General features: G+C 33.0%; 2 protein-coding genes across 2 annotated transcripts; one reads left to right on the forward strand and one right to left on the reverse strand.

Moving 5' to 3' along the window:
* Nucleotides 1-680: 680 nt before the first annotated feature.
* On the forward strand, nt 681-4446 carry LOC120155622 (tubulin-folding cofactor B-like). The gene is given in 10 exon segments (XM_039167133.1): nt 681-770; nt 933-1044; nt 1147-1298; nt 1412-1530; nt 1662-1723; nt 1906-1947; nt 2597-2637; nt 2639-2728; nt 3309-3378; nt 4251-4446. Coding segments are annotated over 9 exon segments (726 nt in total). The 5' UTR covers nt 681-770; nt 933-942; the 3' UTR covers nt 4299-4446.
* A 6137-nt stretch (nt 4447-10583) lies between these two features.
* Nucleotides 10584-12955, reverse strand: LOC120155625 (BTB/POZ domain and ankyrin repeat-containing protein NOOT2-like). The gene is given in 3 exon segments (XM_039167134.1): nt 10584-10790; nt 10792-11573; nt 12381-12955. Coding segments are annotated over 3 exon segments (1437 nt in total). The 5' UTR covers nt 12861-12955; the 3' UTR covers nt 10584-10615.
* Between the last annotated feature and the right edge of the window lie 6076 nt (nt 12956-19031).

Consider the following 19031-nt stretch of genomic DNA (forward strand, 5'->3'; position numbering starts at 1 on the left):
CCTTGGGACCGAAGTTAGATTTCCTTGAGTGTCAAAATTCATCTCCATTTATTTTCACTTCAATTCTAAAGGTGACACGTGTCAACTTTAGATTGGATTGTAAATTTATTAAATTAAAATCCTCTAATTATATTGTATGTGTCACAATATGATTGGAGAAATAAATTTATTATAAATTAAAATCAGTAACTAATTAAGAATTAAAGTTAATCTTTGTGATCAAATTGGTTAATTATAAAATCTAGGGGATTTAATCTATAAATTAATACATGACTATAATAAAAGATTTTAAAGTTAATGCTCAAATTAAGACATTAGACAAATTAAAAACAAAATCAGGATCAAATTGCATTAAACGAAAATCGAAGTAAACAAATCACATACAAGTAGTGACCAAAATGGAAGTAAACAAATTTCCAGCACAACAAATCATATACAAGGATATGCATCCTAATTATACCAATTTTGTTAACCGTCACTTAAACACTTTCGTTAAATGTTAACGTCAAGTGACTATATTGAAACTATTTAAATGATTCAGTAGTCATATTGGCGTAAATTTTAAAATAGTAGCCATTTCGAGGTCAACCCCATAGTTGGATGGTCATTTACAAAGTTTACCCTAAACTTTAATGCTATTAATACTACAACATATCAATTTTATTACATTTGAAAATTAAAAACAGATTGCATTGGTGAACTCATTTCTACAGAGCTGTGGAGTCTGGATTGTGCTCATATATTTTTGCAAATCAACATTGAATCTCTAGGTCAGTTGTACTTCCTTTTTTTCATCTCAACAAAGGGGCGAAAAAGAAGCGACTCTAAATACAATCAGTTGATTTATTATGTTTTCGCCTTGTTAGTGTAGACGGGTACATACTAACCCAGCTAGATCTGCATCTTCAAAATTATACCCAAAAAAATTATAGGAAAAATCGTATGGCGTCGCGGTTGCAAATTGAGGGCGATGCCTCAGTATTGCTCCGAGTCACTCACTCCAACCTCAAAAGTTTCGCCGCCGACATTCGCTTCTCTCTTCAGGTTCTGATTCACAACAATTTCTTTTACTCTAATTAATTCTTCAGTTTTCTTTTCCTTTTCTATTTTAAAATAAAATTTAAAAGAAATTCATTTGTTTAAAAGATGAGCGTGGAAGCAGTGAAAGAGAAGCTATGGAAGAAATGTGGGACTTCAGTAAATTCAATGCGGTTAGAGCTATATGATGATTGTAAAAATAAACTTTGTGATTTGAGTGATGATTCAAGACCTCTTGGTTTCTATTCTCCTCTAGATGGGTTAGTTTTTCCAATTCCCCTTTTTATTTGTATTGTTAGTTCTAGTTTTATCAATGTTTATTCTACAACATATACATCATTTTCTTTTGATTCCTTCCTTTGTACTGTAAAAGGTTCCGAATACACATTATAGATCTTGATCCTTCATCGGTAACTTCTGGAGGGTGGCTTGAAGATACGTCATTAGTAGAGAAGTATACGATTTCTGAAGATGAATACAGTAAACGTTCCGGTAAGTCAGTTACTTGCAAAAACTGATTCTGCAATGTTATCGACTTGAAATTGTTTTCCTCTACTTTTTTTTTCATTTTAATTAACATTTATTTTTTTGCAGTGGTTTGAACTTTTTTGTTGTTGTTTCAGGTACATTTAGGAAGTTCAAGGAACAGATGGCATCTCAAAATCCATCAGCATTTAGGAATAAAGTAAGTGTCTTATTTCATATACGAGTCTGTGTGTGTTTGTCACTAGCCTTAAGATGCCCCACAATAGGAATATTATATGTAAGTAGGCACTAGCAAGGTTTTGTGCTGCATATTACAAAGTGCAGTAATGTATTTATTGCATCTATTTCTGTCTTGGGTATGCTTGTTGATTTCATTTACAGATGTCAGACAACTACATGGAAGACCTCTGTGCAAATATCAAGGTTGGTGTGAATTATTATTTTTCACTTCTGCTGTACTTGGCATTTTCCGCAGAATAGTTAAATACATTTTTGGATTCTCATATTGTCCATTTCCAGTATGTTTTTTTTATGAAGAAAAGTGAGCAAGGCAATACATTTATCATTTATTGATTTATTCCCTTTGGACATTGATAGTCCCAGAAGGAATTATTCTGTATATGCTCAATCTTGAGTCTTGACAATGATTTCATATTGATGAGAAAACTTTTAAAAAATCAGTAGTAGCTAAAAGTTTCTAGTTTCATCATCTTTACAGATCAGAGATTCGTCAGTTTCGTTTGTGCTTTCTTTTTTAAGTGCCAAATAACGAGGACTAAAACCTGTTGTTGTAGATTCTTAAGGGAAGTAGTAATGAAGGTCTTAAAGAGTCCTTTATTACTGTGACAAATAAATGTCAATTAATTTGGTGTTTCATGCTTAATAATGCATACCTATAACTGAATGTAGTTTTGTTATATCACTTCTAGAATATGTTTCACACACTATTTTCTGGAGTTAACGATGTCCTTGGTACTTTTCCCCTGTTTCTCAACATATTGAATATCTCCTGGGCTTTGCATCTTGCTTCAACGTATTTGCCATAGATTTTCTTCTCATTGTTTCAAATCAGGTAGGAGACAGATGCGAAGTTGACCCAGGGGAGAAAAGAGGTTGTCAAATATGTGGGTCGAGCAGAAGCATTAGGACCAGGATTTTGGATTGGAGTTCAATACGACGAACCGCTTGGAAAACATAATGGCATGTACGTAAACTCTATATTCTTATTTTCCTAATGATTTCACTTTATATATATGTGATAGAAACTCATTTAAGGATAGATATATTTTTTTGTCAATTATATGTGTATTTAAAAGAGTGGTATATAATTTATTCAAGTTGAAGGTTATTTGTGTACCTTTTTTTAACGCAGATGCATTAAGTTGGTTATCATTGTTGGACGCACGTTAAATATTATATCTTATTTGAAGGCATTTTTATCTAAATGAAAAAATGGTTTTATTGAGTTTAGTGGTGGACACACAAGGATTGGAAATGGGAATATTTCGGATGCAGTATATATATATTTTTTTCATGGTTACATACAAGTATAAAATATCTATATTTCAGTACCTCATTCACAAGACTTTTATTGCTTGGTGTAGCATTCCTTATTGCCCTCAACATTATGACTTATTGCCTTATGTCTTGTTGACATTCATATTGTCAGCTGCTTGATATGTTTTGTTCATGCTTGAACCAGACATTGTGGAGTTAATTCTTCTGAGACATTTTAGTGCTTTATTTGTTTGAATTTGTTACAAAATCTGTTTTTCATACTGCAGGGTGAAAGGAACTCGGTATTTTCAATGCCCTCCACTTTGTGGTGCAATGGTTAGGCCCGACAAAGTAAAGGTTTGTATGCAAATATGACAAGTGATTTAAGCATTCTGGGGATTCTTTGTTGCATTTTCAAGTTCAAATTGTTTTAGGTTGATAGTCCTTTTATTTAGAATCACTCTCCAACGAATTAATAAATTGCAAGATCTTTCCTTTAAAGCTAACCCTCTACAAGCTTCTTACCCACTAGCATCTTACTTTTTTCCTTTTTCTACATGTGGATCTTTATCGCAAGAGCTTGTAATGCACATATATCCATGATGGAGTTGCCCATGCTTTAGGAAAGAGTGTTCACTACACTATTTCATTGTCCATAGCTACTTAACCTTCTAACATTGTTCATTTTATCCTGTGTTTCCTTCTAATTATTATTTATAGCATAATTACAATAGAAAAGGAAAATTATTCTCGACTGTTAATTGATTTATGGTAGTGGATAGGAGATAGGAAGGTATAAGAGTTTTAAAAGATGGGATAAATGTTGAAGACATTAGTTCTTTGCAGATAATATGTTAGGGAACTTAATCAATAATTCGTTTTTTTCCTTTGAAAGATTTGGATCCAAGTCCTACCCCTAGTGCTGTCCTTTTTTGCCAATTTATGAAGTGACTAACGATAAGTGAAAATTAGTGAGTTCTCTTCATTTGCGTTCAAAAGATTTGTGCATGACTTCTCTGTTAAAATATCTACAGCTGATGGACTCAGTTTGTCTAATTTTCTTGTTCATTATATAAATTCTGCATATATGTTTAACAGGCAGCTTAATCGATTTTTACATCTAAAGTCCAAGAGTTGTATTCTACCAGTAAAACATTTGAGGTCTCCTGTCCTTACATGTGTTTTGGCTCCTATTTATTTGAAACTTAGAATGGCACTTCCATTTTCAGGTTGGCAACTATCCTGAACGAGATCCCTTTGAGGAGGATGAGATATAATGTGGTTGTGAAAGGGTATTGCTACATTTCTGTTTCCAAGCAGTTTCAATAACATTACAGGCTGACAATGATACATTTGTATTTGATGTTATTGTAACATATATGGTATGAGAATGATGTGTGAGACTGAAAGATGATAAACTTTAAGCATGAAAAGCTGCTATTCTTCTTTTTGTGCTTGCTCCTTGACTTGTGTTTCAGGAAAAGAACTAAAAAGATCCCGGAACAGGGACAGAGATGATAACTAAGCAGTACTCACCTACACACTTTTTGTTCCATTTTCACCATGAGCTTCAACATTCGAAACTATTCCCTGTATGATTGCTTAAAAGTGCAGATTGATTGAGCTCTGTTGAGCTTTATGGAATATTGCAAACTATGTTTTCCCTCAGCGATCCACTCGTATGCAAATAAAGCCTGCTTGATATTGGGAATATAATCTTGAAACTACGGTTCATAAGATTTTGTACAAACTTTGTGGTAGCTAATGCTTTCAAACATACTATATTCACGATTGAACCAACAAGACTGGTCATTTAAGGACATTGATGGCAATCTTGGTTAGGGAAGATTTTATCGCCTTGAAAATATGGGATTAAATGCAAACTCTTTGCAAAGCATATTCATTTAACTAGATTACTTAGCAAAGCATTTCATTTCATCCTATTATTATTCACTTAGATCACTTTATTGATATGTTCATATCAAAATCAATCATGTAGATATTATTAACATGACACATACTTCATGGTTCTTACTTCACAAATAATCACGGGTTACTTCAAATCAAAATTCTCAAATGTACTAAAATTATTATAAACAAAACTTGGATTCATGAATTCATCACCTTTTCATTGTAATAAATATTCTAGCTTGCCTCAATATCATCTTCTTCCCTTCTGTTATCAAATGAAATCTTGGGCTTTGAAGAACTAATATTTAGATTATAACTCTTGTTTCATTTGTTGAGTTAATTAAAATCCTCCGAAGTCCTTCTCTCTCAAATCCTTTAACTTTGATGTTGATGAAGGAGGAAGAAGAAAAATGAAAGAATGATGATATCCCCCATTCTCTTCATTTCGGTTGGTAACTTGGGAGAGAAATGGTGGATTATAATTTATTTACTTTTATCCATTTAGGAAGGTGTGCCCACATTGATATGTTGATGTTGAGTGATCATTTTCCACTATCCCCTTTTGAGAAAATTGCCCTTTGGAGCCTTTCTTTCTTTTTTCTCTTCATTCAAATCCTTTTGAAAATTTATAAATAATTATTTAATTCTTTGTTTTAAGCTTTGGATTGAGTTGATTTCATGTTAAAGTTAAATTGATATATTAAATAGTTAAAAGTCTTTAAAATAAATATTATCACTTATAAGCATACAAGAATAATAAAAAAATTAAAAAAAATGACGTCCTTATCAATTGAATTTTTATATAAAAAATTTAGGTGTAAAAATATAAAGATACCAATATTACATGTTCTTTTCATGTATATGTTTTTTATGTACTATTCTTTTTATCAAGAAGAATATTTAGTGTATATATAGGGAGACTAATAAGTTTTACAGTCATTTATAGTCATTAGATTTAAATAAATAAATAAATGTCTTAGATTTAATTAAAATTTATTACTCATAAATAAATATATTTTAACTCACAGAAAAATAATATCTTCTTTTACCCTCAAATTTAAAAATTCTAAACCCCAAACCTTAAAAACCTAAATCCCAAAACTTGAAATTCTAAACTCCAAACTCAAATTCTAAACCCTACATCTTAAATCCTACACTCTAAACCCTAAATACTAAACTTTAAACCCTAAATTCTAAATCTTAAACTCTAATTCCTAAATTCTAACCCTAATAAGAAAAGTATATATTTTTTACTGTGAGTTAAAATATATTTATTTATGGTTATAAATTTTAATTAAATCTAAGTCATTTATTTAAATCTAATTGGCTATAAATTAGTGTAAAACTTATTAATTTTACATATTGTAAGTGGATCCTAATATATATATATATATATATATAACAACTTAACTTTAGATATTGTTCATGTTTATATTAAATTATATATTAAATTTTTATATACTATAAAATTTTACAAATAAGCTGGACTGGACCACGATTATACCTTAGCTACTAAAACTCAAGCTAACCTCATATTTTAAACAAATTTAGTTTTTATCTGAACTTATCTTTTTGACCTAATTTTTCTCATCAATACCATTTAAGTATGGTGAGAACTTTGAGGCTTAAAAATTGTTTCTTTTTATGCAATCAGTTACCTTTATGGATGTCTTATACGTGAAAGGCATAGGGCTACAAATAAATATAGAATAATATGGGTTTTATAATGTATTCAAAAGAAATGAGATCTTTTATGATTAGGAAAACAGTTGGGATGTTTAGCGGGAATTTCAACCATTAATATATATATATATATATATATATATATATATATATATAAAAGATTGTTTAGATGTAATGGATGCAAGCTATAAAATCTCTTTTTTATGTTTATTTTTAGGAAAGCACTGAAGAAGAAAAACTTTGAAGAGAGCTAAAATTAGAAAGTCTTAATCGGTTATAATATTTCCTAGCTACGTGAAACATCATCACTTTATGAAGAAGAAAGACTTTAAATATATATTTTTTAATTATGGATATTTGATTTTCTGATTTAGTTTAAATCGAGTATTGTAAAAATTTATTTATAGAGAAATTATTAGACGGTTTTAATTTATCACATCATTCGTTGTCTCAACCAGTAATATTTATCTATATCATTTTTTCAATGTGAATCTTTACCTCTTTTCTACATATAAATAAAAAATGGGTAGTTATTTTAAAATTTATGATTCTCATTCATTGGGACCTCGGATGACATAGTGAATCGGGTTCATCAAATAATTTCTCCTATATGTGAGAATGATAATTCCAATCTAATTTGCTCTATTCATAATCTTATTTAAGAATTCAAGTCTCATTTCACTAAATAAACTAATTGACGGTAACATAACCTCTTTAATAGCTGGAATCTTATCTATTTTTTGATTTTATAGTTCATGGGGAGAAAATGGCCAAACAAATTTTATGTTGCTCTTAGAATTAAATGAAATAAAATAACAAGACATGAGAGCATTGAGTTTCCCGAAATAAAATATATTTTATAAAATTAAAAAAAAAAAAAAGCTAGACTATATCAAGATTAGACCTTGACTGCTAAAACTCAAGCTAGACTCACATTTTAAACAAATTTAATTCTTATCTAAACTTATCTTTTAGACTTATATTTTCATCAACCTATTTAAGTATGGTGGGAACTTTGAGGCTTAAAAATTGTCTTCTTTTGATGCAACCAATTACCTTTATGGATGTCTTATAGGTGAAAAACATAGGGCTAAAATCAGTATGTAAATAAATATAGAATAATATGGGTTTTATTCAAAAGAAATGAGATCTTTCATGATTAGGAAAACAGTTGGGATGTTCAGTGGGAACTTCAACCATTAGTATATGCATAGGTTCATAAAGATTGTTTAGATGAATGGATGCAAGCTATAAAAACCATTTTTTGTTTGTTTTTAGGAAAGCACTGAAGAAGAAAGACTTTGAAGAGAGCTAAAATTGGAAAGTCTCAATTGGTTATGATATTTCCTAGCTACTTTAAACATCATTACTTTGAGATTTTTCTTTTACTTTTAATTGATACTTAGTTTCCTTTTATTAATGGATGATTTTATTTAAATGTATATATATATTTTTTATTATTGGTATTCTATTTATTGATCAATTAATTCGTGTAAGATATTATCAAGGTCTACTAATAAAAACGATCTTTCTAATCTAAGATGCTCGATTCATAATATCAAATTTTAAATTTATGGTTTTTATATAATACCTTATTTTACTAGACCCGCTAATTATTGGTAAATATACCTCTTTAATGATCACAATCTTATGTATTTTATTGATTTCGTAGTTCTGGGGGAGAAAATGGTCAAAACAGATTTTATGTTGCTCTTGGGATTAAGTGAAGTAAGCTAACGAGGCATGAGAACATTGGGTTTTTATTAGTACCAATGCTATTGCAATGAAGTGATTAATTTGCATAGGAAGAGTTTCAATTTGTATGGTCTTCCACCCCACCCCCCCAAATACCCCAATGAAGGATAGACAAGTAAATAGATCTTTTTCATTGCAATAATGAATCATCCATTTAGGGAAACATACAATAATATTCAGGATGTGGGTCCCCACCATTTTCAATTTCCATACTTTAATTGTTCATATTTTGTTTGACACATAAAAGTTTAGATAGATTTTATGTGAAAGGAATCTACTTCTGTATAACTCATAAATCATCTCTGTGAAATTGTTCTCAAATTCTTTTCTTTTATTAAGAACCAAAGCGTCCTTTCTGTTCAGTTCACTTTTTTCTAGTTTTTTTAATAGAATAAGATGATTATAAGGTAGAATTTGTTCATAATATACTTAGATATCGACAACGCATACATATTTTAGGTGCAACTATTCGAATCTAAGACACTTAAACTTATATCATTGAAATCATTCAATGAGTTCCGTTATTAATAAATATTTGTCTTTCAAAATTTTATAATTGTCCTTCAAAATATTATCTTAAAAGTTTGAACTTTAATGCACATATACAATTTAGTATCAACTTCAACCTAAATAAAGCTGGGGGACACTTACATGTATTTTTTTTATCCATACGAGCTTTTCTACTTACTTTCAAGTTACAATTGGATAAATTTTTATAAATCTATATTCTTTATAAGCTTGTAATTTATAAGCACGTTTTTCATTCGGATCAAATTTGACTCGTAAAAATTCATTACTTGAATTCAACAATCTATAGAACATATGTTAAAAATCAAGTCGAACATCATTAAAGATATTTAATTAAAGACAGAATATCACAAGGAATATAGAGGATGGATGTTGGCAATTAATAATGTTTAGGACAATCAAATACCATAAATTCAGAAGACCTAAATTAATAATAAAGGTCCTTAAACTCGGGTATAATTGTGCATGAAACGATTATGATATGCAGCTGGATTTACGGCAATCAGAATATATGCATTTGTACATTTCTGCAAGTAACCAAGGCACACAAAGTTGACTGCTGTATAATTTTCCCATGACATCCATTTGTGACTGAAAATGAACCTATAAGTTCAACAATATATATTAAGGAATTGAGGGTTTAGCTGTGAGAATTTGGAAGGAAGGGAGGCCAGAAATGGTGGGGGGGGGGACAAAAAGGAGGATTACAAGGAGGGAATCCAGATTTAGACAATACCAATTATAATATTAAGCTGTCCTGTGTGTGGTCACATTCAATTGTTGCCTCCATACAAGACAATCAACCATCAATTTTGTCCATTCCTTACATAAATAATTAGACAACTACCTATATAGCCAATTAAGCTTCTCCAAGAAAACCCCTATTGAAATGAAGAAGAATAAAATAAGAAAGACAGCTCATTTCTTTCAATATAAAAACGTGATAGCAATCCATGTAGCCTAATAAAGCCCAAGAAACCCCCCTACCACCAAAACCATTACATATTTTATAAGATAAATTACGTATTTAGTCTCCGGTTATTCTTATAATTTTATTTTAATTATTCAATTATTTTTTTCAAAATCATCATTAAACTTACATTTTTATTTCATTTCTATCATTTATCATTAAGAAAAATAAAACTAATGCCATGTAATTTTTTTTATTGATAATGTGATATTACATTATGATGACATGATAGTATCACCATCAATTTAATAAAACATAATAAAAACATCAGTTTAATGATGATATTAAAAGAAAAAATAATTAGATGACCAAACCAAATTTACATGATGATGATAAATTTCATTTATGGGTGTGTATCTGTATATATACATACACACATACATGCATACAATTAAAGAGTTGAGTGTGGTGGTGCGGGGGACAAAAAAGAAAAGGGTAACAGTGAAAATAGGGCATTGTATTTTAGATACTATGAATGAATACAGAGGAGTTGACAGATTGACCTGCATTTCTCCCTCCATCAACACCACAGAGCAAATCTCTGATTCTCCTTGTCTCATCTCCAATGAAACTGCACTTCATATCCACGAGAGAAAAAATAAACTAGTAATTGAAATCAAAGGACTGACATATATAAATCCAATAATCTCTCATGAATGTGTTTTCATACTATTTTGCCCGTCTTTCATCATCCATTTGTTTTTTTATATATATAATATATATGTAGAGAGAGAGAGAGAGTTGGAGCTAGAAGTCATGAGAGTGATGGTACATTGATGTGTCATGTCGGTTCATGGCTTCCCTCTGACTGTTGTGGCTGCTCTCATCGTCACCCTCCATTCTCGATCCCATTCGGGTAGCACCCAGATTCAGATAAACCATCCTCGAATCCAAATTCAGGTTCCCACTGCTGCCGCTGTTGTTCATCGCTCATCGGAGGGTAAATCGCGGTTGAAGTTGGTGGGTTTCCGATCCCTTCTTCACGCGAGATAACCATGGCTGCTGACTGAACCAGCTCGAGACATAGCCTAAGCTTATTCGGTTCAATGTGAGTTAGCCCCGGGACCGCACCTTTGAACAAGAAATCCGAAGTTAATGTTCGGAGGATGTCTAATGGAGTCACTCCATCGACGGTTCTCACGTTAGGATCCGCGTGGTGGTCTAGAAGCACTGCCACCATATCCGGTGATACCATTTCCGCCGCAATGTGAAGTGGGGTTTTGCCTGCAGGTCCCGCCGGGTAGTTAACGTCCGCTGCACCGAGCTCTAACAAGGTTTTAACCACTTCCCGGCTGCAATTCTCGACAGCATAGTGTAAAGCCAGTGCGTCATCAAGATTCAGACCTTCTCCCATTACCATGAGCTTGACTAGTTCCACATCCGAAGAGTCCAATGCCCTTCTCATCCTTCGAATCTTCTGGTCCTCGAGATCAGCCGCCGCGGACAGCTCATGGTGTTGGTGGTGGTGATGATGATGGTGGATCAACGACCGTCTCGCTAGTGATGACTTCAGACGCAGCTCTTCGATTTTGGCCACCACGTCCATAGGCAGATGCTTGGCGAGAACTTCCGGTGGTAACCCCGATTTAGCCACTAGGTGTGAACAAGTAGTCCAAAGCTGGTGCATGTCTTGCTTTCTCGAAGCTATTAGTACTTTCATAACATCTTCGATGGACGCCTTCTCCACCATACTCGCCAATTGTTTCTGCAAAAACAAAGACAACGAAAGCGTCAGCTTTGTGATAAACAGACCTCATTTGATTGATTTATGCACCCAAAAAAAAGCACGTATAGTAGTTAAGTGGGTTGTTCTTTTATCTTCTTTTTTGAAATTAAACCGAAATGGGGAAAGTGAATGTTTGGGAAACATTGTGTGCTTACAGTGGAAGACATTACAAGAGATGATCAAGACTCAAGATCTAAATTTAGAAACCCTTTGGTGTGTAGCATTTTGAATGAAGAACCCCAATTCAAGAAAAACAGAAAAATAAGGTTGTACATAAAATCAAGATAAACCCTTTTTATCATTTTGGGTTATTGAACATGAATACCATTTTTATTTTCTCAAAAGTAAATAGTGAGTCTTTCCAACATCAACAGTGGTCTTTAAGAATGAGAAGAAGAAGTCAAGATGATGGATGAGGAAACACAGTAAAGCAATTAATGGTTGAATCAGGTGCTGTAGCTGAAAATTTCTGGGGGAAAAATACTAGCAGAAAAGGGAAAGTACCCAAATGATCCAATCCAACTACCTTTCCAAGGAAGGAAATTTGTGGAACCAGTTAAAAGCAAAGAAACCCAGTTTGATGGTGTTCATGCCATAATAAGAGAAATAGGGAAAAAGAGATTAAATTACACTTCTCGAAAACCCAAAACACAAAGAGTAACAAGACTCCACAGACACAAGGATCAAAAACCAGACAGCAGATAGCAGACAAAGAGAAAGAAGAAATAAAAAGACAAGTTCATGGGCTCTGATGATGATGATTTGATGATAAAGGGAATGCGAAACCTGAGTAAGCAATGCAAGCTGTTCGACACCAAAGTATCTAGCGGCGGCGAGTGTGTCGAGAGCCAGATCAACGGCGGAGGTGCAATGTGTATGCCAACAGGCTCTCTCACTACAATTAGGCCTCGGCTCATGCTTTTGAGGCACAATAGAGACTTGTCCACTGTACAGGAACTGTAACAGAAGCAAGAACACTTCATATCCCACCGAGTTCACCGGTATAACACCGGGACGAGACCCCACTGCCGACGCCGCTGAACCTCCCGAGTTCATCCTCGAACCAACCGGGTCTAACCCAGATGGAGGATCGGGTCCACAGAAGAATTTCCTAAAGAAGAGACTCCGTGCAGCTAAAATACACCTGTGGGCATGAACTAAACGACCCTCCACACTGAAAGTCACGTCGGAGAAAGCTTGACCATTGATGAGTAGATTGAGGTAGTCGAGGGAGAGAGATCTTAAAGATTCTTCAAAGCTACTCATTTCTAGGGTTGTTTTTCTCAAGAGAAAGAAGATAAAAAAGTTGTATCCTTTTCTGGTTTGTTTTTTATCAATCAAGAAGAAGAAGAGATGAAGGATTCATTTGAAAAGGAGGTTACTGTTATCTTGCATATATATATATAGAGAGAGAGAGAGAGAGAGAGAGAGAGAAAAAGAGAGATTCTTTGTAGCCTGGGGAAGAAGTGGTGTGGTATAGATATTTTGTTGAGAAAGAGAGCGCAACATGGGTGGCTGTTCTGGGCGGCCGGGCTATTTAAAATGCACAACTTAATCAAAACTAATTTAATTTGCTAAATTATTCTTATTCTGACATATATAAAGGGTGGGGTATGATGCCGGATAAATACTGTTGGTAGACCAAATTAATTTTTTGATACATTAAGCCTAATAAAACTCAACAATTATGTTCCAAATCTCTTCACTTTTAAGAGTAATTAAATATTTATGCTAAATAGGTCAGTCAATCTTTCTTCCCTAATCATTCTTATCCGTTGTAGGTTTTAATACTTTGCTACGTTATTATTTATTATTCTCTTATTCACCTTAACCCTATGCAAACGCCAGTAAATTTATAAGTACATGAAACCCTTCAGATTATTTGTAAGTATACGAGATCGTTGTTAAACAACTAATTATAACAAAATAATTTCATGGATTTTGAAGATGAAACCAATGAGAGAGAAGAGAATCAATTCGTAAATACTCTAACTACCGATTCAACTAATTAATTAAAATAATTAAGTGTTATAATTGGAAATAATTTCATCGGTTTTCATAAGACCTTCGCTTATCAAGACTTAAAAGGAATTCATAACTTTCAATTTGACTTTCAAATCAGATATAACGTATAGACAAAAATTTTGACTGTTTCACGTGATCTATCAAAAGAAAATATCTGACGGTCAAATCTATCTAATCTACTTACAAATATCTATAATGATCCTATGTCTAACATCATCAACTAGAAACACAATAAGTACCCAATAACTATGACTAAAAATGGGATCTTGACCTCCATAATGTCTATGCACAATCTCCTTCCTATTCTCATGACCAATTTCCTCATATAATAAAATATTGACCAACAACCAAATATTTACTAATTACGTTTATTTCGTTCAAATGAAAAAAAAATAAGCTAGCAACAAAGGAATTTAAATTTATTCTCATCAATTCTCTTGATTACTTAGCAAGAAATAAGAGAGGACACTTTCTACTAATTAACTAAGAGCATAAGATAAATCATAGAGTATTAGTCAAGAATGTATATGGATGCATTGGTTAATCAAGGAAATATTTTTATTTTCTATTGTAGTGTCGGAATACAATGGAAACTACTTTTACGGAAAATTTTGACTCCCCTTGAAAACCTAGAAAGATTCGGCAGCACGATGAAGAACCACTTGATGGCGGCGGATCCCTTGAACATGTTGACTCAGCTAACCCTTTCACGAAGACCAATGACACAACACTTTGCATGGATACCTCTGAACCTTCTTTATTGTCGTAACCTGCAAACCCTAATTGGTTGCTCTCACACGTTCATTGAAGAAGAAGAAATCATTGAAGAGGATGAAATCGAGATCTTTGAGGGAGATGTCACTCGTTCGGTGATTGACGGGATCATCTCGATTGATTTCTCCGATAGAGTTAAATCCCTTGCGATCAAAACCCTTGACTAAACTTTTGTGGTTAAATTGTTAGGTCGACGTATTGGGTACAACACACTTAAGGGCAAGTTATACAATCTGTGAAAACCAAGCCAACCCTTCCACCTCATGGATATTGAGAACGACTACTTCTTGGTTACCTTCCAAACTCATCCTAAAATCAGGGCTAGTGACTAAAATGGAAATTTTTGAAATTTGGTGACTAATTTAAGAAGAATTGAAAAGTTTATGGATTTAAAGTGAAATATTCTGGTATTGGATTAAATATCAAGGAATGAAAGAATGAAGGGTAATGTGATCTTTTCATTTAAAGGATATTTATCTCTTTATTAAGAGATAAGCATGTGGGGTGAGAGAGAGTTATCTGGAAGCTTATTTTCTTGTCTCCTTATTCTTCTTCCCGTTAGTCTCATTTCATAAGGTAAGTTGAATTGCAACTGTTAATTTCTTGAATCTAAGTTAGTTTTGAGTCTTTGGGTGTTATATAAGCTTAAGGAAAACCTATATAAGCTTAAAACATCAAGAAGAGAATTAGAAATGAAATTGTAATAAGGGTATAGAAAGAATTGTTTGTATGAGGAGGTTTTTGAAGTTCTATTAATGAATTTGACTTTTTATTAGAAGGATTAAGGAGTTTAAAGCATTAGAAATTAATTTAGAAAACATTGAAAGTTTAGTAAAATTCTTATTCAAGAGTTATGTGAGTTATAAAGATGATGAGGTGTTATAGTGATATATGATTATTTAAGTATGTATAGTTGAGTTTAAAAGCATGAAGAGAGCCAAATAAGTAGATATTGGGGTAAAGTGTTGGAATTTTTTGGTTTAAGGAATGGATTCTAGGTTGGTAGTATCGGTACTGATTGAGTAAGTACCGATACTACAAGGCAATTTATGGGAAAATTATGTGTAGGGTATCGATACTTCATGAACAATATCGATACCATAAGAAAGAAGAGTGATAGATATTCATGAAGTATTAGTACTAAAGTGATAGTATCGATACTAGGGGTATCAATACCCATGGGGAGGTATCAATACCATAGTATAGTAGTATCGATACCATGTTAAGGGTATCGATACCAGGCAACATCGAAGCTAATATTGGTATCGATACCGGGGTGGGGTATCAGTACCCTAGTATAGAAGTATCGGTACTGTGCTAGTAGTACCGATACTACTTAACTTGGAATGTGGAAATTAGTGTTTTATTTAGTTTGCTTTGGTTTGAATATTATCGAGTAATTCAAATTCCGTTATTCATTGGATTGCATATTTATGTAGATATTGATCGAAAGCAAAGTTCGAATAGGCCATCAGAGTAAGATTCGAGAGAGAGAACAAGAGCTTGGTATTGTCAAGTGAGACCAAGGTGAGTACATGATATTAAGCGTAAGTTATGTTATAGAATTAAGACTTGCGATGAGTCTAAGTTCAATATTAGGCTATAAGAGTACTGGAACATAAGCATGTAGTGATATGATGCTAGATGTATATGAGTAAATGCATATGTCTAGATGTTGAGTACATCTTTATATATATATGAACTATGTGAATACATGTATGCATGATAAATCGTGTGACCATTAGTTATGTGTGATAATAAGTTATGTGAACATAAGAGATGAGATAGATGATAAAAGATATGTGAAAGTGATATATATGATTACATGTCTATATGAATACAAGAAAATTGTGATATGACTTATATGTGACACTACGAGAATGTTACATGATATGTGATATGAAAATATGACTATGTGATATGAATGTGTATATGTGAAAAACATAAAGATAATGCCCATGTTATTTGTTGTGAGAGCTAGGGGTATAGTTGCATGCCAAGAGTCGAGGGTTCTATGTGGTCCTTTGAGACATATATGTAATCCATTGGAATATATGCAGTTCTTAGGTACACCTATTTGGTCTTGGAATATGTATGTGGTCCTTAAGGAGTGGTCCTTCGGGACATATATTTTATGTAGTCCTTCGAGACATTTCTACGTGGTCCTTCGGGACAACTCTATGTGCCCCTAGTGGGAATTATACGAGCTTTGGTGACAACATATGTGCACAACCTCTATGTACTCACATACCTTAAGTTCTCAAAAGTATACATGGGATAATAAAGAAAGATAAAAACAAGTGCATTTTGTATGAGATATATGCTTTGAAATGTGAAAAGTATTACTAGAGTTTTGTGATGTGGTATGCATTGTTAGTTTTAAGAGTATATGATTATATGAATGAATAATAAGAATGTTAATAATGATAATAATGACATGTGTGCATATAAGTTTGTGGTGTATAAAATATACATGCATTTGTTAAATAGTTATTGTTTCGATTAATTGTTCATGTCTCACTAAGTCTATGACTTAGCGTGTTAGTGTTTCACACGTAGGATCTGAGAAATTTCGAAGAGAATATAGGCAGGGGAGACATCGTAACTTCTGCAAAGATCAGATTAGAAGATTTAACAGTAGGTTTCCTTGTTGTATTATAGTGTTGGCATGTATTTAAAGAGTTAAATGGTAGAAGCTCTGAACAAGTTTTTGTAAACTGTTTTAGTAATATATGTAAATTATTTTGTATGTTTTAAATTAGATATGAATTTTCCTCTATTTTTATATAAGGAATGGTTTGAAAGATTGATGTGACACCTCAAACTCGTATTTGGGTCGGATATGGGTTGGGGTGTTATAGTTACTCTTTACAAGGGGAACATAATCAAGGAGATCGACGAATGTATCAGTCTAGTGATTCATATCCATTATCAAACCGATAGTGGCCGGAGGGGCAGCTTCGCTCGTATGGCGATTGTGATGATCTTCACAAACCTCTTATCACCAAGCTCCTCATCAATAAGAATATTCAGATCATTGAATATGAGTCACTCCCCAGCATATGCTTCTCATATGGGAAATATGGCCACTCTCAAGAAAATTGTCCCGACCTTACTCCCATGAAAACTACTTCTCCCCCTCCAAGCCAACTCCCGGTTAGCAACCCCTCCGCCTCGACAATGGCCTACTGTCCGTGAATGGTCATAGAATAAAACAAACGTCGTTCGATAAAAATAGGTTCCTCAAATACTGCTACTGGTAGTGATATTCTGGTAATTACTTCCAAGTTTAACCCCATCTTTGAGGAAGGTCAAAATCGCTTGATAATGCTACAATTATTGTTGACGTTAACCCCTTACCACTGTCATTTCAAATAAATTCCAAACGCAAGACTGCTACTGCCCAACAAAAATATAAAGCTAAGTAAGTGGTTCCTATGCTTAAACCTCTGACAATTGTTACAAACAACGTCCCTCTCAGAGTTCTAGTCAGTGCTTCTAGCTCTTGTCCAATTGCTCACACTCAAGTGCTCAACAACACTCAGTGATCATCATTCCTGAAACTACCGAGCCTTGTATTGTAGCTGACCCGATGCAACCTAAGCCTACTCGGGAGTCTACACGATCCGCCTGACCCTGGAACTCAATGCAGGCCTCCTAACATGGAAACACCTGAGTATGCAACTTTCCCAGCAGTTCCGAAAATGGGCATTAACCATACACCTGAGTATACACCTAAGGCTTTGTCTTTCTCATCATCTATTATTTTTTTAATGATTTTAATGCTTTTCAGTTGGAATATATAGGTTTGTGGTCACCATAGGTTCTTGTCTGCGATTTTTCAGTATCTACGGGATAATAAATCGGATGTTATTGGTTTAGTTAAACCTTGTATCAGCGACGCTCAAGCAGATTCTATTATTGCCTCCATTGGCTTTCCTCATTCCTACCGAGTTGAAGCTACGATATTCTCTGGTGGTATCTAGCTCTGTTGGTACGACTCAGTTACTGTCCAATTTATGGTTCATCGCTTTCAGTTCTTTCATTTTTTTTTCCTGATAATATCTCCTCTCTTAGGACTCTAGTTTATGTTAGCCCCAATGCTCTTAGTGTAACATCCCAAACTAGGGGTTAGTGGCTAAATTGTAAGTTTAAGAATTTAATGAATTAAGTAGAAGAATGGAATAATTCAATGATTTATTTGGAAATAATTCCTAAAAGTTGTTAGTAATTATTAAAGTAGATGAAGGGCAAAATGGTCATTGAACAAAGATAATATTAAATATTAATAAATGGGTATTATAATATGAGAGGTATGATTGAAGAGATAAGTTTAGACTTATCTTCTTCATCTTCATCTTCATCTTCTCTCAAACGTGAAGAGCCAGCTTGCAAAGGTGAGTTTCTTTGTTAGTTGGTTATTTGCTAAATTTATGGTTGGGTTTTGATCATTAGATAATAACTAAGCTTAAGGAAAGCTTAGGTTATCTTAAGATTGAAAGATAAAGAAGTTATGAAAGATTAAAGAAAATGGGTTTTTTAAAGGAAATTTTGGAAAAGAGTTAATAAGAGATTTTTAAGATGGAATTTGACTTGTCATCAAAGAATAAGAGATTTATGAAGTTAGAAAAGATTTAT

The sequence above is a fragment of the Hibiscus syriacus genome, unplaced genomic scaffold, assembly GCF_006381635.1.
Source record: "Hibiscus syriacus cultivar Baekdansim isolate YM2019G1 unplaced genomic scaffold, ASM638163v2 tig00111199_pilon, whole genome shotgun sequence".
In the NCBI taxonomy this organism is placed as follows: Eukaryota; Viridiplantae; Streptophyta; class Magnoliopsida; order Malvales; family Malvaceae; genus Hibiscus; species Hibiscus syriacus.